Source organism: Heloderma suspectum, chromosome 2, assembly GCF_057233095.1.
Source record: "Heloderma suspectum isolate Gila_16-S chromosome 2, 16-S_ref, whole genome shotgun sequence".
Taxonomy (NCBI): Eukaryota; Metazoa; Chordata; class Lepidosauria; order Squamata; family Helodermatidae; genus Heloderma; species Heloderma suspectum.
Genome location: NC_139459.1, coordinates 52436742 through 52455083, shown reverse-complemented (window position 1 = coordinate 52455083; position 18342 = coordinate 52436742). Strand labels below are relative to the sequence as shown.

General features: G+C 40.8%; 1 protein-coding gene across 10 annotated transcripts in view; it reads left to right on the top strand.

The window, feature by feature from the left end:
- Positions 1-18342, top strand: part of SSBP2 (single stranded DNA binding protein 2) — a 195374-nt gene that overhangs the window by 42667 nt on the left and 134365 nt on the right. For all 10 annotated transcript variants that reach the window (XR_014787643.1, XR_014787644.1, XM_084833571.1 and 7 more), the window contains exons 2-4: positions 5331-5403; positions 9090-9151; positions 11606-11690. Coding sequence is in view for 8 of the 10 variants with exons in the window: in XM_084833571.1 (XP_084689697.1) it covers positions 5331-5403; positions 9090-9151; positions 11606-11690 (220 nt within the window). In the remaining 2 variants the exon portion in view is untranslated. The remainder of the gene's footprint in view (positions 1-5330; positions 5404-9089; positions 9152-11605; positions 11691-18342) is intronic.

The following is an 18342-nucleotide window of genomic DNA, read 5'->3' as shown; positions in this document are numbered from 1 at the left end:
AGATACTTCATTATAGGAAAAAGATTTTGATATCTCGTATTTCACTACTGTCCCTCTTTGACTGCATAGTATGCATCAGAGAAGAGCCCTTGTTTTACTTTGTCACAGTGTATGTTCAAAAATGACAGAACCGTGTCAGTATTATCTTGAAATACCCATTGTCCCAAATTACTCTGTGTGTGTGTGTGTGTGTGTGTGTGTGTGGTCTTTAATTGCCTTTTAGCCCTATAATACGTTTTACCTTCTGCATTTTGCTCTCAGAGTACAGCAGAGTCACTTCATGGAATGACAAGTTAGACACAAGTCACTGTGTTAAGGGGAACAGCTGATTCCTTCGATACTTGCTAAGATGTTGTGAATTAGGATAAGTATCATACTGCTTAGGAAAGATGTTCACATCTAGATTAGTCCTGATTCCCTTTTGTGCCATGCTGTGAAAGGGTAGGGAATAAAGTGGCTATACAGAATGAGGTGATCTGTGTCATGTCTCTTAGGATCAGGGCACTTTTTCCCTAAGAATGTTCTGAGGGAAAATAGTATGCAATTTCTAGAAATTTGAAGATTTCTCTTGCATTTCTCTGTATGCGGGCCATTGAATCATGTTGAAACACGAAGTGCCTTTCTAGTCCCAATCCTTTTCATGCCATGGTGATGCACACTTTCTTTTTATGACTTTGATCAATTGACCTTTCAGTGTTTAGCCAGTGAATATTTGTGAACTGGAGCCAATATAGTTTTTGAATATTTAATGTTGCTGTTCTCATAGTGGCTCAGTTCTAAATACCCAACTCCTACTCAGTATAAAATTGTATTTCACCTTGCGGATTTGGAACTTCTTACCCATTTTTTTTTCATAGAAATGGAAGAGCCACACATAGGACTTGCCACATTGTTTTCTGTCAGGGTCCATAGTCTCTTAGGATGCAGTCCTATGGACTGCATCCTCGCTGCTCAGAAGCACCCGAACCCGAAGGCTTCCAAGATTCCTATGCCCTGCTGGGCTGAAGTTAACAAGGTGGGAGGAGCAGCGGAGGTGATATTTGCCTCCCTATTGTCTGATCGCCTACATTTTCTCTAGATGGGCTTTTCAGCCCATCTATCAAGGGCGCTTCGCACAGGGAGGGAAGGAGGCTGAAGCAGGTGCAAGATAAATTGTTTTCAGGCCTCTCAGGTCTCCTCCCTTCCCCACCCACTGGAATGCCCCCTTTTCCTCCTCTCCAAGGTCAGTTTTCTCAGACCTCAGCTGGCATGGTTCTCTTCACGCTGGCTGTTGGGGGATGGATCTCCAACTCCCCCTTCCCAGTTGTCTCCGACCTTGGAAGGGGTTTTCTGAGCTGTCTCCGACCTTGGAAGGGGTTTTCTGAGCCTTCCTGTGGTCTCTTGGACACTTGTCCAGGGACCATAGCATTGCTCTCTTAACAGTTCCCTGACAAGCATAAATTCAACATGTGTAGCATTGCTTTATCTCCAGACTGGGAAGTGCTTCACTTGTTGAATTATTCCTGTCATGCAGCTGTTAAAGGAAAATGAATTATGCAAGGTGAAAAACATACTACTCCTGTCCACATGCACAGTCTCCTTCTGTAGATCTGTAGATAGATCAGGCTGCCTGTTGCTATTGTGACAAAAGTATGTTCTCTGTGCTTAATAGTATGTACGATTATAATTTTAATGAAAAACAATATTAAATCAGATTTTAACTAAGGCTACATATCCAAAAAAAGATGTTATTTTCATTACAGGAGACGGGAATGCTAAGGTGGGTAGTCAAACGACACCTGGAATTACAGGCAAGCATGGTCTGAGAGAACAAAATGAAGCAGGACATAGGCTGATAGAATTTTGCCAAGACAACTCACTGTGCCTAACAAACACTCTCTTCCAACAACCTAAGAGACGACTTTATACATGGACTTCACCAGACGGTCGACACTGAAATCAGATTGACTACATCCTTTGTAGTCAAAGGTGGCGGACATCTATGCAGTTGGTAAAAACAAGACCTGGAGCTGATTGTAGTTCAGATCACAAACTTCTTATTGCACAATTTAGAATCAGACTAAAGAGAATAGGGAAGACCCACAGATCAGTTAGATATGAGCTCACCAATATTCCTAATGAATATGCAGTGGAGGTGAAGAATAGATTTAAGGGACTAGATTTAGTAGATAGGGTCCTGGAAGAACTATGGACAGAAGTTCGCAACGTTGTTCAGGAAGCGGCAACAAAAAACGTCCCAAAGAAAAAGAAAACCAAGAAGGCAAGATGGCCGTCTGCTGAGACACTGGAAGCAGCCCAAGAAAGAAGGAAAGCAAAAGGCAACAGTGATAGGGGGAGATATGCCCAATTAAATGCAAAATTCCAGAGGTTAGCCAGAAGAAATAAGGAATTATTTTTAAACAAGCAATACACTGAAGTGGAAGAAGATAATAGGAAGGACAAGAGACCTCTTCCAGAAAATTAGAAACATCGGAGGTAAATTCCAGGCAAAAATGGGTATGATCAAAAGCAAAGATGGCAAGGACCTACAGAAGCAGAAGAGATCAAGAAAAGGTGGCAAGAATATATGGAAGATCTGTATAGGAAGGATAATAATATCGGGGATAGATTTGACGGTGTGGTCAGTGAGCTAGAGCCAGACATCCTGAAGAGTGAGGTTGAATGAGCCTTAAGAAGCATTGCTAATAACAAGGCAGCAGGAGATGATGGTATCCCAGCTGAACTGTTTAAAATCTTGCAAGAGGATGCTGTCAAGGTGATGCCTGCCATATGCCAGCAAATTTGGAAAACACAAGAATGGCCACCAGATTGGAAAAAATCAACCTATATCCCCATACCAAAAAAGGGAAGCACCAAAGAATGTTCAAATTATCGAACAGTGGCACTTATTTCACATGCCAGTAAGGTCATGCTCAAGATCTTGCAAGGTAGACTCCAGCAATTCATGGAACGAGAATTGCCAGATATACAAGCTGGGTTTCAAAAAGGCAGAGGAACTAGAGACCAAATTGCCAATATCTGCTGGATAATGGAGAAAGCCAGGGAGTTTCAGGAAAACATCTATTTCTGTTTTATTGACTATTCTAAAGCCTTTGACTGTGTGGATCATCACAAATTGTGGCAAGTTCTTGGTGGTATGGGGATACCAAGTCATCTTGTCTGCCTCCTGAGGAATCTGTATAATGACCAAGTAGCAACAGTAAGAACAGGCCATGGATCAACGGACTGGTTTAAGATTGGGACAGGAGTATGGCAGGGTTGTATACTCTCACCCTACCTATTCAACCTGTACGCAGAACACATCATGCAACGTGCTGGGCTTGATGAAGCCAAGGCTGGAGTTAAAATCGCTGGAAGAAACATTAACAATCTCCGATATGCAGATGATACCACTTCGATGGCTGAAAGCAAGGAGGAGCTGAGGAACCTTCTGACGAAGGTGAAAGAAGAAAGTGCAAAAGCTGGGTTGCAGTTCAACCTCAAAAAAACCAAGATTATGGCAACCAGCTTGTTTGATAACTGGCAAACAGAGGGAGAAAACGTGGAGGCAGTGACAGACTTTGTCTTTCTAGGAGCAAAGATTACTGCAGATGCTGAGTGCAGCCAGGAAATCAGAAGACGTTTGCTTCTTGGGAGGACAGCAATGACAGATCTTGATAAAATAGTTAAGAGCAGAGACATCACACTGACAACAAAGGTCTGCATAGTTCAAGCAATGGTATTCCCCGTAGTAACCTATGGCTGTGAGAGCTGGACCATAAGGAAGGCTGAGTGAAGGAAGATAGATGCTTTTGAACTGTGGTGCTGGAGGAAAATTCTGAGAGTGCTTTGGACTGCAAGAAGATCAAACCAGTTCATACTCCAGGAAATAAAGCCAGACTGCTCACTTGGGGGAATGATATTAAAGGCAAAACTGAAGTACTTTGGCCACATAATGAGAAGACAGGATACCGTAGAGAAGATGCTGATACTAGGGAAAGTGGATGGCAAAAGGAAGAGGGCCCAACCAAGGGCAAGATGGATGGATGATATTCTGGAGGTGACAGATTCGACCTTAGGGGAGCTGGGGGTGGCGACGGCTGACAGGAAGCTCTGGCGTAGGCTGGTCCATGAAGTCATGAAGAGTCGGAAGCGACTGACCGAATAAACAACAAAACATATCTAAAATGGGCATACTTGGATATACATTCTTGAATGGAACCTGCTTCTAAATAAACATCTGTAGTATTTCTGTGTTAATGCAAGCTACATACATAACCTTCTTTATACTAGCATGGTTCAGACATAACAACAAACCATAGTCTGTTGATGCAAACTTGAGCTCGCATGAACCTTGGGCTTATGCAGTGCCTCTTCCCCTTCATGTGTGAGGGGATATTTTAAAGCTTTCTTTTCAGGTTTATTGTAAACTATACTTTCCCATTTTGTCAGAATGTGGGAAACTGTAGCTTGTCCAAGCTACAGGTAGTTAACACACTATGATATCAAGCCAGATCTTGGTTTGATCTCTTGACTTAACTAACTGTGGCTTGTACAGGCCACACTTTCCCATGTTCTGAGGAAACTGTGGTTTAGAACAAACTAGGAATAGTTTCCCATCGCAGGTGACAGTTTGTGCTTGTAATAATGAACCATGAGCCACTGAGTAAGATCTTTGGTCCAACTAGCTTAGTACTGTCTATTCTGACAGCCCTGGAGCCCTGGAGCTGAAACGGAAGTGAGTGTGTAGTTTGATCTGAAACTACCATGTGAGGAAGCTCTGCTCACAATATATTTTGCCCTTCCTTGAGGTCCTTCCTCCCATTTTTTCTGGTTAGCATTATTTAACAACAACATAGTCTTCGCTGGAATTAGTCTAATCACAAATAGTGCAAGGGTTGCGTAGTTCTGAATAACTCTGGATTGTTCCTGTTACAAGCAGAGACATGGAGACTGAAAACTGCTAAGAATTTGGAAGATTTCTTGTTTAGGGACTTGGTTTAGCAATGTTCAGTACTTCTATAATTATAGATATGTTGTATTGTTTACTGTAAGCATAGCTTGTGAGGATAAATATAGATTAATAGTAGCTGAACTGTTATCCAACTGGGCATGTGTCCAAGATAATAAAATATTGACAGACTCAGGTTTTTGTTTTGTTTTTTTGCGTAATAGCATTTTTAGCTTTGCTGTAATTTTTGCCCACATATACTGTTGGAAATGTAGATGAAGAACCTACTCCTTTTAGTGCATTTCTTTCTCTGATATAATGCATGCTTCAGTCTATATATTTTGGAATGATTAGGTAATTAGAATTTCGTTTCAATACTGATTTTTTTTTCTGTTTCCAGGTTAGCACTATATGTATATGAATATTTGCTCCATGTAGGAGCACAGAAATCTGCGCAGACGTTTTTGTCAGAGGTATGTTTCCTATAATTTTTATATGTTATGTAATTCTAGATAGCCAGTTTCACACACGATGAAAAGGATTTAGGCTGATCTTGCAAGTGATAATTTGGGAAATTACCAGCTACCACTTGTTCCACTTGCATTAGTTCACTATACCCCTATTGCTGGTGTGCAGTCCTTCACTCTGCAGCTGATTTTTATATTAGTAGAAGATGGGGAGATCGCACATGTGCAGCATCCACAATGTTTTTCTCCAGCTGTGCACTGTTGTTGCTTGTCTGTGCTTCCTTCCTTGGTATAGAGCCCATGCCTGATTTCCTGGTGGCACATTTTACTTGCCACATGTAACTAGATACATGCTTTGATTGAAGGAAAATAAAAAAGAATAATTAAAGCATTGTGTAATCACATTAAAATAAAAAAAATAAAAATCATTTTTCTGTACTCATCTTGCTATGCCCTCAGTAATATAGTCCTTACAGTTTTGTGATGAATGGCTGTCAATCAGACATCTTTAGTATATCTGCATCACTTCATATAATCCATGGATAACAACATGAGTTGGCATCAACATCCATGCATATAAATTCAATAGTTATGCAGTTCTGTATTGTGGTAATTCTGTCCATTTATTTCTATGGGTATTTTTTCCTCTTGACAGTCTCTTTTAAACAAACAATCATATTGACCTGGTTCACACATAACACTAACCCATGGTTTAATTAACCCATGGGTTGTTGAATTCTAGGGTGTCATGATGTGCAAACCCAGATGTGCCTACAAACCATGGTTTGTTAACCATGAAGAACCAAAAAGAGAACCCATGGTTTGTTGTTGGGTTGTGAACTCTGGGTTGTTTAAACTGTGGGTTGTCATTACAATGTGAACCTAGAACTGTGTTGTTCATGGGTTGTTTTGCCAGGTTACAGAGAAAGTGGACAAGAGTGGTAAAAAAAAACTACAGCCTCTCTACATGCCAGTACTAGAGTACCATGAAGGCATTTGAGATACAAGGAGGGAGTGAATGAAAGTGGAGGGAAACAAACAGGGATTGAGAGAACAAACCACGTCTTGTTCAGTCATCTGCCATACTTACCTGGATAGGACAATAAACCATGGGTTAACAATGGATTAAATAAACAATGGGTTAGCATTATGTGTGAACCAGGTCACAGTCTGATGTCACTAAGTTTCTTCTTACTCCCAGAAGAACTGATACCACTGGCAGTTGGGAGTGGCAGCACTTCTGTTGGTGTCTGTCTTGGTACCCTTTAGTAGAATCTCAGAAGAACCTTCATAGTAACTAGGGCTGTCAGCTGTTTGTAATCTTTATATTCATTGGTTAAACATCAGTGTTATAAAAAACATAATTATAGATGTGTTTTTGAAGGTAATGATGGAGGCAAAATATTTTTGTGAGGTGAAAAATTAAGCCATTTCTTTAATATTTTCCTTTTCAGTAATGGGATAGAACACAGAATATTACATAACACAGCCAAAATGGCTTCAAGAAATGAATAAGCTCCAAATTCACTAGTACTGTGAGACATGTTAAACAGGGCTAGTCCTACCATTAGACAGAGCAAGGGAGTCTCAAGCAGCTAGTATAGGATTGTGCCTTAATTGACTGACTCTGAACGGTATGAAGAAGGTAGACAGAGATTTTTGAGAATCTCTCTCCTAATTCTAGAACTCAAGGTTGTCCAACATAGTTGATCAGCAACAGGTACAAAGCAGACAAAACTAAATACTACTTTGAACAGTGCATAAGAAAGGCATCTCCAATTTAGCTACAGTGACCAACCAGATGCCTATAAGAAATCCAAAAGCAGGATATCAGTGCAATAGCATTATAGCACTATAATTAACTTATAGAATCCACTGCCACAAGATGTGGTGTGATGTCCACTAGCTGTGGTTTTTTTAAAGGATAAATTTATGAAGAATAGGTCTAAGGGCCAATCTACATTGTGCCTGCCATCGCAATGAATTCAGTGTCCTGTCGGGTTAAACGCTCTCGCATTAAAACGTAATTATTCACACTCACCCATTTTCCCAGTTGCAGTGCTTCATCGAATGCGCAAGCTTGGTTCACACTCAAGCGCTGTGCTGTTTTCCTGCTGTTTTCCTGCGCGCGCTTGTCTGATCTCGGATGCTAAGCGGGGTCGGCCCCAGTCAGTAGTTGGATGGGCAACCGCCTGGGAATCAGGCTTCCTGCATTGAGCAGGGGGTTGTTGTATCCCCTCAAATGAGACTACGTTTTACCCCCTCCTTTCCCCAGCTCCTGATGTGTTTTTTTAAATTCAGGCATTATCCTCACAGAATCGGGGCTTCTCCACGATGTTTTTTTCCCTAATTGAGGCATGATCTTCGAAGCTTCAAAGTTGTGAAGCTTCACAACTTCGAAGCTTCGAAGATCATGCCTGAATTAGGAAAAAAAACATCGCAGAAAAGCCCCGATTCTGCAAGGATAACGCCTGAATTTTTTTAAAAACTTAAATCTCATTTGAAGGGATACAACAACCCCCTGCTCAATGCAGGAAGCCTGATTCCAAGGCGGACTCCCATCCAAGCACTGACCGGGACCAACCCCACTTAGCTTCTGAGATCAGACAAGTGCGTGCACATCTAGCCCTTTGCTTGTTGCTGAGGAAACAGGGGCTGCTGAGGAAGCTATGCAATCGGTAGCTGGAAGAAGACATGGGACCGTCAAGAGCTGTGACTGGACAGGAGGGAAATTACAAACACCGCCGCATATGGACAGGCGGGGGAGCGGACTATGACTGGATATGGTAGTGAAGGCAGAAAATCAGAGCACATTAAGGGGAAATACCGGGATATTAGGGTATTGAAAGCGGGAGCAGGAAGTGGGAAATTCCGGTTCCAATTCGAGGCAGCTACTGCGTAGTGTGAAAGGCAGGCAGTGAAACCTCATTGGAAGTGAAAAAAGGCAGTAAGTGTAGATCCAGCCTAAGTACAGTTTCCAAGCTTAGAGGCAATATATCTCTGAATATCTGACACTGAGAATAAACAGAAGAGGACATCTGCCTTCTTTTCCTGCTATCCTTGGCAACAGACTACTGGACTAGATTAACCTTTCTATCTGATCCAGCAGAGCTCATAGAATCATAGAATAGTGGGGTTAGAAGGGGCCTATAAGACCATCGAGTCAAGCCCCCTGCTCAATGCAGGAATCTAAGTCAAAGCATCCCTGACAGATGGCTGTCCAGCCTCATCTTGAATGCCTCCAGTATGGGAGAGCCCACTACCTCCCTAGGTAATTGGTTCCATTGTTGTATTGCTCTAACAGTCAGGAAGTTTCTCTTGATGTTCAGCCGGAATCTGGCTTCCTGTAACTTGAGCTTATTATTCTGTGTCCTGCACTCTGGGATGATGGAGAAGAGATCCTAGCCTTCCTCTCTGTGACAACCTTTCAAATACTTGAAGAGCACTATCATATCTCCCCTCAGTCTTCTCTTCTCAAGGCTAAACATGCCCAGTTCTTTCAGTCTCTCCTCATAGGGCTTTGTTTCTCTTCTTATGTTCTTGTGATTCAAATTGATGTAAGTAGTAGCAACTATAAGAAATGTTTAAAGAAGTAATGAATACTATGGTGGGCTTTGGGGGAATTTAAAAAAGGTAATATATTTGGCCTAATTGAAAAAAAAATGTTTAATTGCTATTTATGCTGGTTTTAGATAAGATGGGAAAAAAACATCACATTGGGCGAACCCCCGGGATTCTTACACTCTTGGTGGTGGTAAGTGTTTCATCTTTACAAAGATCATGTTGTGTTTGGCTGTGTGTTTATTAAACTGTTAAGCCAGTTCATTACAGGTGAGCAACTTGTGGCCTACAGCTCCCATCAGCCCTAGCCAATTTAGCCAGTGGTGAGGGATCATAGGAGTTGTAGGCCAGAGCATCTGAAGGGCCACCAGTTGCCCACCCCTGCTATACATTATTTGGTTCTTTGTCAAAAGTAACTGGATTGCATTTCTAATTACTCTTTAAATATGCATCTGGACAACATTTAAAACTGAACTGACGGCTGATTTTTTAGTAAAGACAAAAAAAAATGTATTTCCTTGATTTCTTTCTAGGAGGAGCTGATATTAAACATTTCCAAATATGGGGTTAAATCCAGTGTTGTGTGAGCAGATATCTCCTTACTGTCTCCCCCCCTGCTTACCCAAGTGTTCCCAGGAGGGGTCCCTGGAGGGCTGTAGCAGGGAGGGGAAATCTGCACTGGCAGGCAGCAAGCACTGGATACATGGTGTCTTTCTCTTTCGGTTTTTGTCCATAGAGCTAGAAATATATACTGAACAAGGCAACTAGTTTTTTTATATAAATGTTTTATATATTTTATATTGTTTTATTGTGCGCTCCTTGGTTTTAATTTTTGTGAACCGCGCAGAGAGCTTTGGCTATTGGATGGTATAGAAATAAATAAATAAATTAACAAACAAACAAACAAACAAACTATGGGTTCTACAGAAGGCCTGCCAACATATTCTAAGGGTTGATATACTTTTATTTCACATTAAACAAGAAGCAAACCAAGTAGCCCACTTCAGTAGCTATTTCTGGACATGAGTGCACCAGTATACAAGAACTTCAATGTCCACAAGAGCATCAACATTAACTTCAGTGGGGGGAGGTGAGGGTTGTGAATGCAATCCCTCTCTGGGGCAGCCGCCATGACATGAACGAGGAAGCCATATGCAGGAGTATAGAGTATGCAGTGGAACATCTGTAATGATAGCTGTAGAATCCTGACTCTCATAACTAGAGGACATGTCCAATTCCTAATGAAACTGGCCACTTACAAGGGGCTAGATCTCAACACTGATGCTGATTTACTGGTCTCTGGTTATCAGTATCAGATAGGGATGCTGGTGAAATTAAAGACAGACTAAAATGAGTTCAGATTTCTAAGAATCCGACCTGCGGAATCTGCTGCGGAGCAACCCCCTCAGGCCGCATAGAATCCATGGACTTTCAGATGATTTTTTTTGTACTTTCCCAAAATTTATGCATATAAATTCATAGGAAAATACATAAGTTTCTACTGAGGAAACATTGAATGGAATGGGGGACAATACACTAAATGTTACGTACTAAGTTAAGTTATGTAAATACTTAAGTAAATACTTACGTAATTATTTGCGTATTTTTCCTCATGACGAAAAAAAAATTTGCATCCATCTGTGGGTGGACGACAGAATAAAAGGCACATGACAATCCACAAAACAGACGGAGTGGATTTTATACAGTCTGTACATCCCTAGTGTCAGACCCACAGTAATAACTATAGTGCATGAACTAATATGCCACATTAATACAATTTGATTACAAAATCATGTTTCCCATTATTTGTTTGTTTGTTTGTTTGGGGTTGTTTTTGTTTTTGCATAAGAGAGGCCTTACAATCATTTGTATTAATTTTTATTTTAAGTAAATTTTTAAAATCACATAACCAATGCAGAAGAAAACATTAAGATGAACACATATATTTGTACATGTGAACTTGGTTTATATAACCCTCTATTTGTTTTTAAAGAAACCCACTATAATAACTTCATCTGTTATTTTAAGAAGTTATTTATAATTGTTATACACTTCATTCCACCAGCAGTCTCTTTCCCCCTTGGTGTCCCTTATGTGAAACTTGTGCGGGAGAACAAACACTACATCCTAGAGTTTCAGGCTGTAAAATTGTTCATGAGCTTTCTATAATATTTCAAGCTCTTTCTGATGCTGTTTTTAGACATGGATTGCCCATCTAAACTGTGTTAAACAGACCTGGTTTGCATGTTTGCTTTTGGAATAGCTCCTTTAAAAAAAGGAAAGTATGAGGTTTCATTTGTGTTTAGATTTGTATCAGTTGCAAAAGCTACTGAATCTGTTCTTTGTGTTTAAATCATAAGACAACACTTGGATATTCTTCATATAGCACACCAGACTAATAAATGAGACAGATAGGTGATCGTTTTGCAGTAGTAAGTTTAGTTTCATTGCTGTTACGTTTGCACACCTCCAACGGTCTATAATGCAAAAGTGCTGATGCTGCACAAAATATAGTTTGAAAGGATGACGAAAGATGGTAATTAGTGCTGCAATTACCACAGTAAGTTATAGCTTGTGCATGTGTTTGGGATCATACACCTGAAGTAAATGTAAAGTGAAAGTTACAGTGTCCTGTTTTCATTTTTAGTGTGTTTTGGGATCTCTACTGTGCAGCTCCAGAAAGACGTGAAACATGTGAACATTCAAGCGAAGCTAAAGCCTTTCATGACTATGTAAGTTTTATGCTTATTGACTACATTTTATCTGTTGGCTTTGTTCACAGGTAGTACTTGCTATGCGCTTGGTACTTCTCCAGCGTTCAAAAAAAGTTCCTACTGCCAAGTTCTTACGTTCCTGTGATAAATAGTAGAAAGGAAACTAACATTAACCTTGTATGCAGTGAAAGAGTTTGCTTTATGTAGGTTAGCAAAGGTTCGTCCTTAAGAGACTTCAAGGTAACAGCCCTATGGATAAAGTCAAAGAGGTCATATCTTCCTAAACTGAATATGTGTGACATTAGTAGAGAAGAGTGGGAAGGAGGATGTCTGGTAAGAAAGGATATATAGGGAAGGGCAGACTTATGTAAGGCTGTAAGTTATTATCTAGCACTACTGTTGACTAAGGTAACAAATCAGAAACAATAGTTTGGGATAACCAAGCCAAAGGCAATAGAGTTAAGAAAAGCATCTATAAATGTATTAGTCTACTTATATAAGTATTTAGAAATGGATTGGGTGCGTGCAGCTAGCTAGGAACTGGAACACAAACTGTTCTGAAGTAAGCGGAAGCTGGGAAAAGCCACTCTTGCACAACTCCCTTTAGTTAACAGGACTTCAGTACAAGAAATTCCCAATGAATAATGGTTGTCTCCTGCCTTTAGTATAAGGCTGTTGGGAAACAGCTTTTTGTTATGCTTGGTGGTGGCATAGAATTATGTTATTACAGAAAAAGTATAATTGGTGTGTATGATAGGTATGGTTGCAACCAAGTATGCTTGTGGTTATATTTATCCCTAAAAATGGCACTGTCATGTTATAAAGTGGTTTCAACAGTGATACTTTGTAGAAAATCTAAATACTGATTTCACGTGTTTGTTTATACATTCACAGTAGGAGGATTTGTTCAGTAAAAGGGTTGGTTAAATGTATAAATGAAGGGCCAGTTCACACAACTAATTTCCTCATGCCTTGTTCTCCCTGTGACATTCCCCAGCCTCTCATACCCATGTTAGCTGCATGGTATTATCTTCTGAAGGAGTCTGCTATGCAGTTGGGTCTCTAGGAAAACCCCCCAGGTTGCTTAAGATGTGTTGGTTGAAGTAGCTGTGCTTTTCTAGGACCTGTCCCCCGCCCCCAGATTTTGGCATGTTGGGGGTAATGGGCTGTGGTAGGATATGTAGGTGCAGCTTGGATGCTTGCTATGAGCTTCAAACACTTGCTCTCTTAAAATACAAACTGTCAGAAATAGTTAAATTTAAGGCTATTGGTGCTGATAATTATACTTGATACAGCTTGTCAGCTTGTATTATGCTCTGCTATTCCAGGATCTTTTCATGTCTCCATTTGTGAGCCTTGTTCTGATTTCTAATCTGTTTTTAGTTTGCAAGAATATCATAGACATGATCTAGCCAAAGTTAAGCACTTTTAAAAGTCTTTTTTTTATAGGTACCTTTGATTTCATGTGAGCATTAAGCAAGTGTTGAGAATTTATTAACTGAAAGCAATGGAATTTCAAAGCGCTTAACTTTGGTTAGTTTGTGCCCCATATGTGTACTGCTGGGTGACTGTATGGGAATCTTTCTCATTATTAACATGTCAGGTATTGGGATAATTCTGGGTAACTTGGCTTTAATTCTGACTCACATTCAAATAGTGAAAATGTTGTGCTGAAAACATATTATATTGTTAGAAAAGAAAAACAGGAAAGGGCAGTCCTGGTGGCAGCAGCAAATCACAGAAAAAAACCCCAGAAACTACATATGCTGCCTGTTTATCACAGAATTAAATGTCCTAATACATTTTGACCTGGGCTCTTCTGGGATGGAAAAATATCTAGAAAGAGCTTCTGAGATTCCTTTGGCCTGCCAGGCTGAAGCCTGCAGGGTGGGAGGAGTGGTGGAGGCAATCATTACCTCCCCAGTCTCCTCTCTACCCACCAGAAAGCCTTCTCCTCTGATGTCATTTTTCTGACCTCGGAGGACAGCCAGTGTGGTTCTTTCCACACCAGCCGCAAAGGGGATCTCCAACTCCCCCTTCTGAGGTTGAAATGCTGTTTTCAACTTGAGAAAGGTTTTCCTGAGCAATTCTGTGGTCCCTGGGATGTTCTCCCAGGGACCATATGATTGATGTCTACATTATGAATTGTCGTCAACCCTTCTGTTCCAGCCAAAGAAGTACTATCTAATAGATTTTTGAGCGATGCAATTTTTAGAAGGAAACCTTGTGCTTATTGAGAAAGCTCTAATTTGTATTCCACCCTTCCCAGGCAGTGAGAAGTTCGTTACTTGGTATTGTTTCATAAGAAACTTTGTATAACCCAATATTACATTTTCCAAAGAATGGGATGCGTTTGTCATAAGTTGACCCTTCACTGATCATGTATGACACAAAATGGAAGAGAGGTGCAGCGTGGGATTAAATCCCATGTTTCAACAAGAAATGCAGTTGCTGCTGTTAGGATTGTTGTTAATAGGAAGAGACACTAATGTCACTTGTTCTGTATCATTCATAGAGTAATTTCTGTGATTGTGTATTGTCAGTCCAAATTTGAGTGATATAGTAATACAGAATTTGTGTAAACCCTTGTAAAGGCACATTTAGGAGTTATCTTAACAGTATATATTTTGGAATTTTGAACCAGATGCCTACAATAAAAAAAAGGAAGGGGAGCATAGGATAAATGTTTATGAAATTTTATTGCAAAATGGTTTAGATTTTTGTATTAAAAAACCTGTATTATTGCTTTAAAGGTCACAGAGGTTTATATATTTCGAACACGTCTAATGTAACATAGGAATAGAGCTTATGACTGTTTGTTTAATTTCTGATATTTTGTCCAAGCTGATGAAAATGTGTTACTTGACTTTTATTTACATTTTTGAACAGTTTGACAAGGGTTGTGGGTTGTTGTTTTTTAATGAAATGGGGCAACATAACAAAAATGACAAATTACAGTTACATAGCAGTTAGTTTTACAATTTAATTTAAAGATCTGTTCCTTTAGTATTTATCAGGGAATTCAAATGAAAAAGAAAATTGAGTTGCTATTAGGAACTATTAAACTTTATCAATGAAATAAAAGATCAAAGGGGTGTAATCCACCACAGTTAAGCAGTTAAGCATGTCAGTGTTGGAGCGTTAAGGATGTGCTTAACTCATTTTCCCATTGGAATGAGTGGGGTTTGAAGGACTGTGCCCTAAAGTTCAGAACTTTTAATCTGGGTGTTCTCTTGATACGTCTTGTCTGTAAAGTAACTTTTTCCATTAATACTAATAATTTAAAAGTGTGTGTTAGGCTGTTAAGCAACCAGCATATACGTGTTGAGGTTTTATTTTATTTAGTATATTCTCAAAACCGTCATATTCTTAGTTGCAGTTCACTGAGTGCATATCGTTTTCCACCTTGCATATATTTGTCTGTGCACCTGATGCCTACGTTCTGTTTTTTTCCAACTAATTTCTTCACATGATGTCAATGTGAATGTCCTGAATAATTATCTGCTACCACATTTAAGTTATTATATAATAGTGTTAATCATGGGAAATTAAAAATCTGCATCCACTCTGAAATTAACATAAAGATATAGGAAATATGAGTATATTCGGTAAAATTAAGTAAGTATATTCATGAAAACAAGATGCATACTTTTGCGAGTCATCTTTATATTTTTATAGTTATGTAAACCAATTCTATTTAGTATGTCTTTGTGTGTGTGTGTGTGTGTGTGCGTGCGCGTGTGCGCACATGCACTGAGGGATGGGGTTGGTATTCCATATAATCTTTACTGTCTGTTTGCCAGGTTCAGGAAGGCTTTGCACTGGAGTTTGGCACTCTAAGGGAGCTGTTACTTCAACAGTGATGCAGTTCAAACTGAGGGCTTGTATAGGAGCTAAACACCCTTCCTAGTTCTCAGCCAGGCCCTTATCTGGGCAGATGCTTGCATGCTCCTCCCCACCTCCTGAGTAAACTGGCATGTGGCTAGCTGGGCACTTCACCAGCAGCCCAGAGACTCCTTCCTGAAATGCCATCTCCTCTGTTTTTGCATTTCTGAAGTGACAAAGAGGGGATTCTGGTACCCAGATGACTGGCATGACAACCTCTGGTCCTGTGGCTGTTGGGTCTGGGTCTGAAACTTTTTCAAGATCGTTGGGGGTGCAGGAGTCTGCTGGGTGGACCTGTTCCCCCTGCACAACCTTTGAGGAAACCCCAAGTTCCAGATCTAGGCATGGTTAACTCTGATAATTAATCACATATTTTATATTTAAAGCATTAAAATTCAAGGGTTCAGACTCCATAAACTGAAGAATTGCAGATGTGGTTTCTACTACTTGGAAGCAGATCTGCTTGTGTGGATGGTGTATGAAATCAACAGGACCTGAATGTCTTTGGCGTCCATGCTAACATAGCTGTTTGCCATCTCAGGACAGCCCTTAATTTAATGTAAAATTAAATAGTTCCTTCTTCAAGGCTTTTGTTCTAAGAATGTTCTTTTCATATTAGTATAAGATTAGAAATTGACAATTCCATTCAGTTGGATACCCTTACGGTCTCTGTGCATCACATATATGGGCTCTGTGTCTTCACAGAGCCTCGATTCAGGAAACTTCTATAGCTGAGGAGTTTTGGTGGGAACTCTTCCCCCACCGTCCCAGTGCACATGTCCCTAGTGGTTTCCCGGTTATTCCCTCAGTTCTTTTTCGACTGCCATTGTGATAGCCTCATCTGGGAACTTCTCTTGCATTCAGTTCAGTCTGAAAGCGTTTTTCAAGCTGAGGTTTTATTCTGTCTTCTTACCTATCAAAGTATTTCTGTGTTTTATCTTAGCATTTTTTAATTTTCTATTTAGTTTCCATGATCCCTTAAGGCACCATTTAGAAAGTGTGTCTGTTGTGGGGCTAAATTCCCGCCATCCACTGGGCATTCTCTTTGCTTCTTTTGCCTCAGAGAAGAGCACGTTGTTGAAGCTTGCCCTCATTGTCAGGATTTCTTAAAGTAGGCAAGACAAAATTGCTCTGAATGGCTGAAAGCTGCTCTTTGGAAATGAGAGTTGGAAGCTGTTGATGAGACAAAGGGTATGGTGGAAAAGCCAATCTTGCCCTCAGAGACTTTGCCTTCTGCACAGGAGCCTGCTCCAGTGTTTGGGATATTTTTCCCTCCACGTTATACTCCTCCAAGTACACAAGACCCTCTCACTCCAGGCCAGTCTTTGACATTTTCACTGGCTAAGAAGCTAACTAAAAGGGCTAAAGCTCCAAAACAGGCTAATCTGTCTTCTTCAGAACCAAAAAAGAAGAAAAAGACTTCTAAAAAGTCAAACGATTTTAATCAGGATTGTGCATGCCCTTTGGGCTCTCCCCAACTCTGTGCAAGGATCTCAGGTTTGACAGCTGCCTCCACACTCGGTTGTGTCTCCCAGCACTCTGACTCGGGATAAAGCATGTCCGTCACCTCTGGCATCTCGGGATCGACAGCGACCCTTGGTACCAGCCACGGCTCCTGCTGCATCACCAGTGCCTCAAGGTTGAACGTGGTCTCCTGTACCGACGACTGTACCTGCTGCGCCACCAGTGTTATTTTCACCAATTTGTATGGTGAATCCAGTCCAGGCATGGGAGCCTGTTCTAGTTACATCAGCATCGGAAGGTGAGATCTGGGATACATCCCTAACTGACCCATCCATTCTGCCACTTCTTCATTACCAGTTGGAAGGCTATGGCACAGGTCATGATCGGCGTCTGCGGTTGCTGGATTCAGTCTACGTGGTTGCCTCTTCTAACAGAGGTCATGCCCCTAATTTTTACGAGTGGAGCAGTTACCAAGGCAGGTATAGATCACCATTCTATGAGTGGGATAGATATTCAATCTGGGACTATACAGGAGATCCCAGGATTGGGTTGAAGACCTTGATGATCCTTACAGTCCATACAGCCTGCCTAGCCATCCTGATCCGCCTTACTGGGGAGAAAGTCTGTAATACTGACCACTGTCAGCTACGGTGTTGAGACCTGGATTGAAAGGGCATTCTTTACACTCCAACTCCAGTCCTACCATCAGTTACCAACTGTACTGCCTGCTCTACTGCAGCCACAAGCTGCACAGTTGCAGACCACCCTGCCTACTATCCAGCCATTGGACATGCTTCAGTTGATTTCACAATCTAATATTGGTGAAGTCTACTCAAGGGAGAGAAGTGGGCTGTACATCAGGTTCCACCAGAGGAATCTCTGCTTTCCGGTATGGAAAGCTATCAATCTGACACCATGTCACAGCCTTCCTGCCTTCTCTCTATTTCCTCACCTGATGTGGTTTTCAGGTTGAATGATGCTATCTGTTTGTCAGGACTTGGGATAGGTCAGGTTCAGAGAATGGCACAGGCCTTGGGTCTAGAGACCCAGCAAGTAGCCTCCATAATGCAGGATCCAGTTTTTAATGTGGTGAATGTAGAAACTTCCTGACCTGTGGCCATTCCTCTCCTCCCTGCACTAAAGAGACAATTAAATAATCCTGGAAAGCCCCCTTCACTATGCCACCAACGACCAAGCACTTGGAGGAGATGTATCGATTATAGGAGGCTAATGCTGATTACTTATTTAGGCACTCACCCCCAAACTCAATGGTTCTCAAGGTGGCACAATGGAAGGTCCATGGAGCACACTCCTCTCCAAC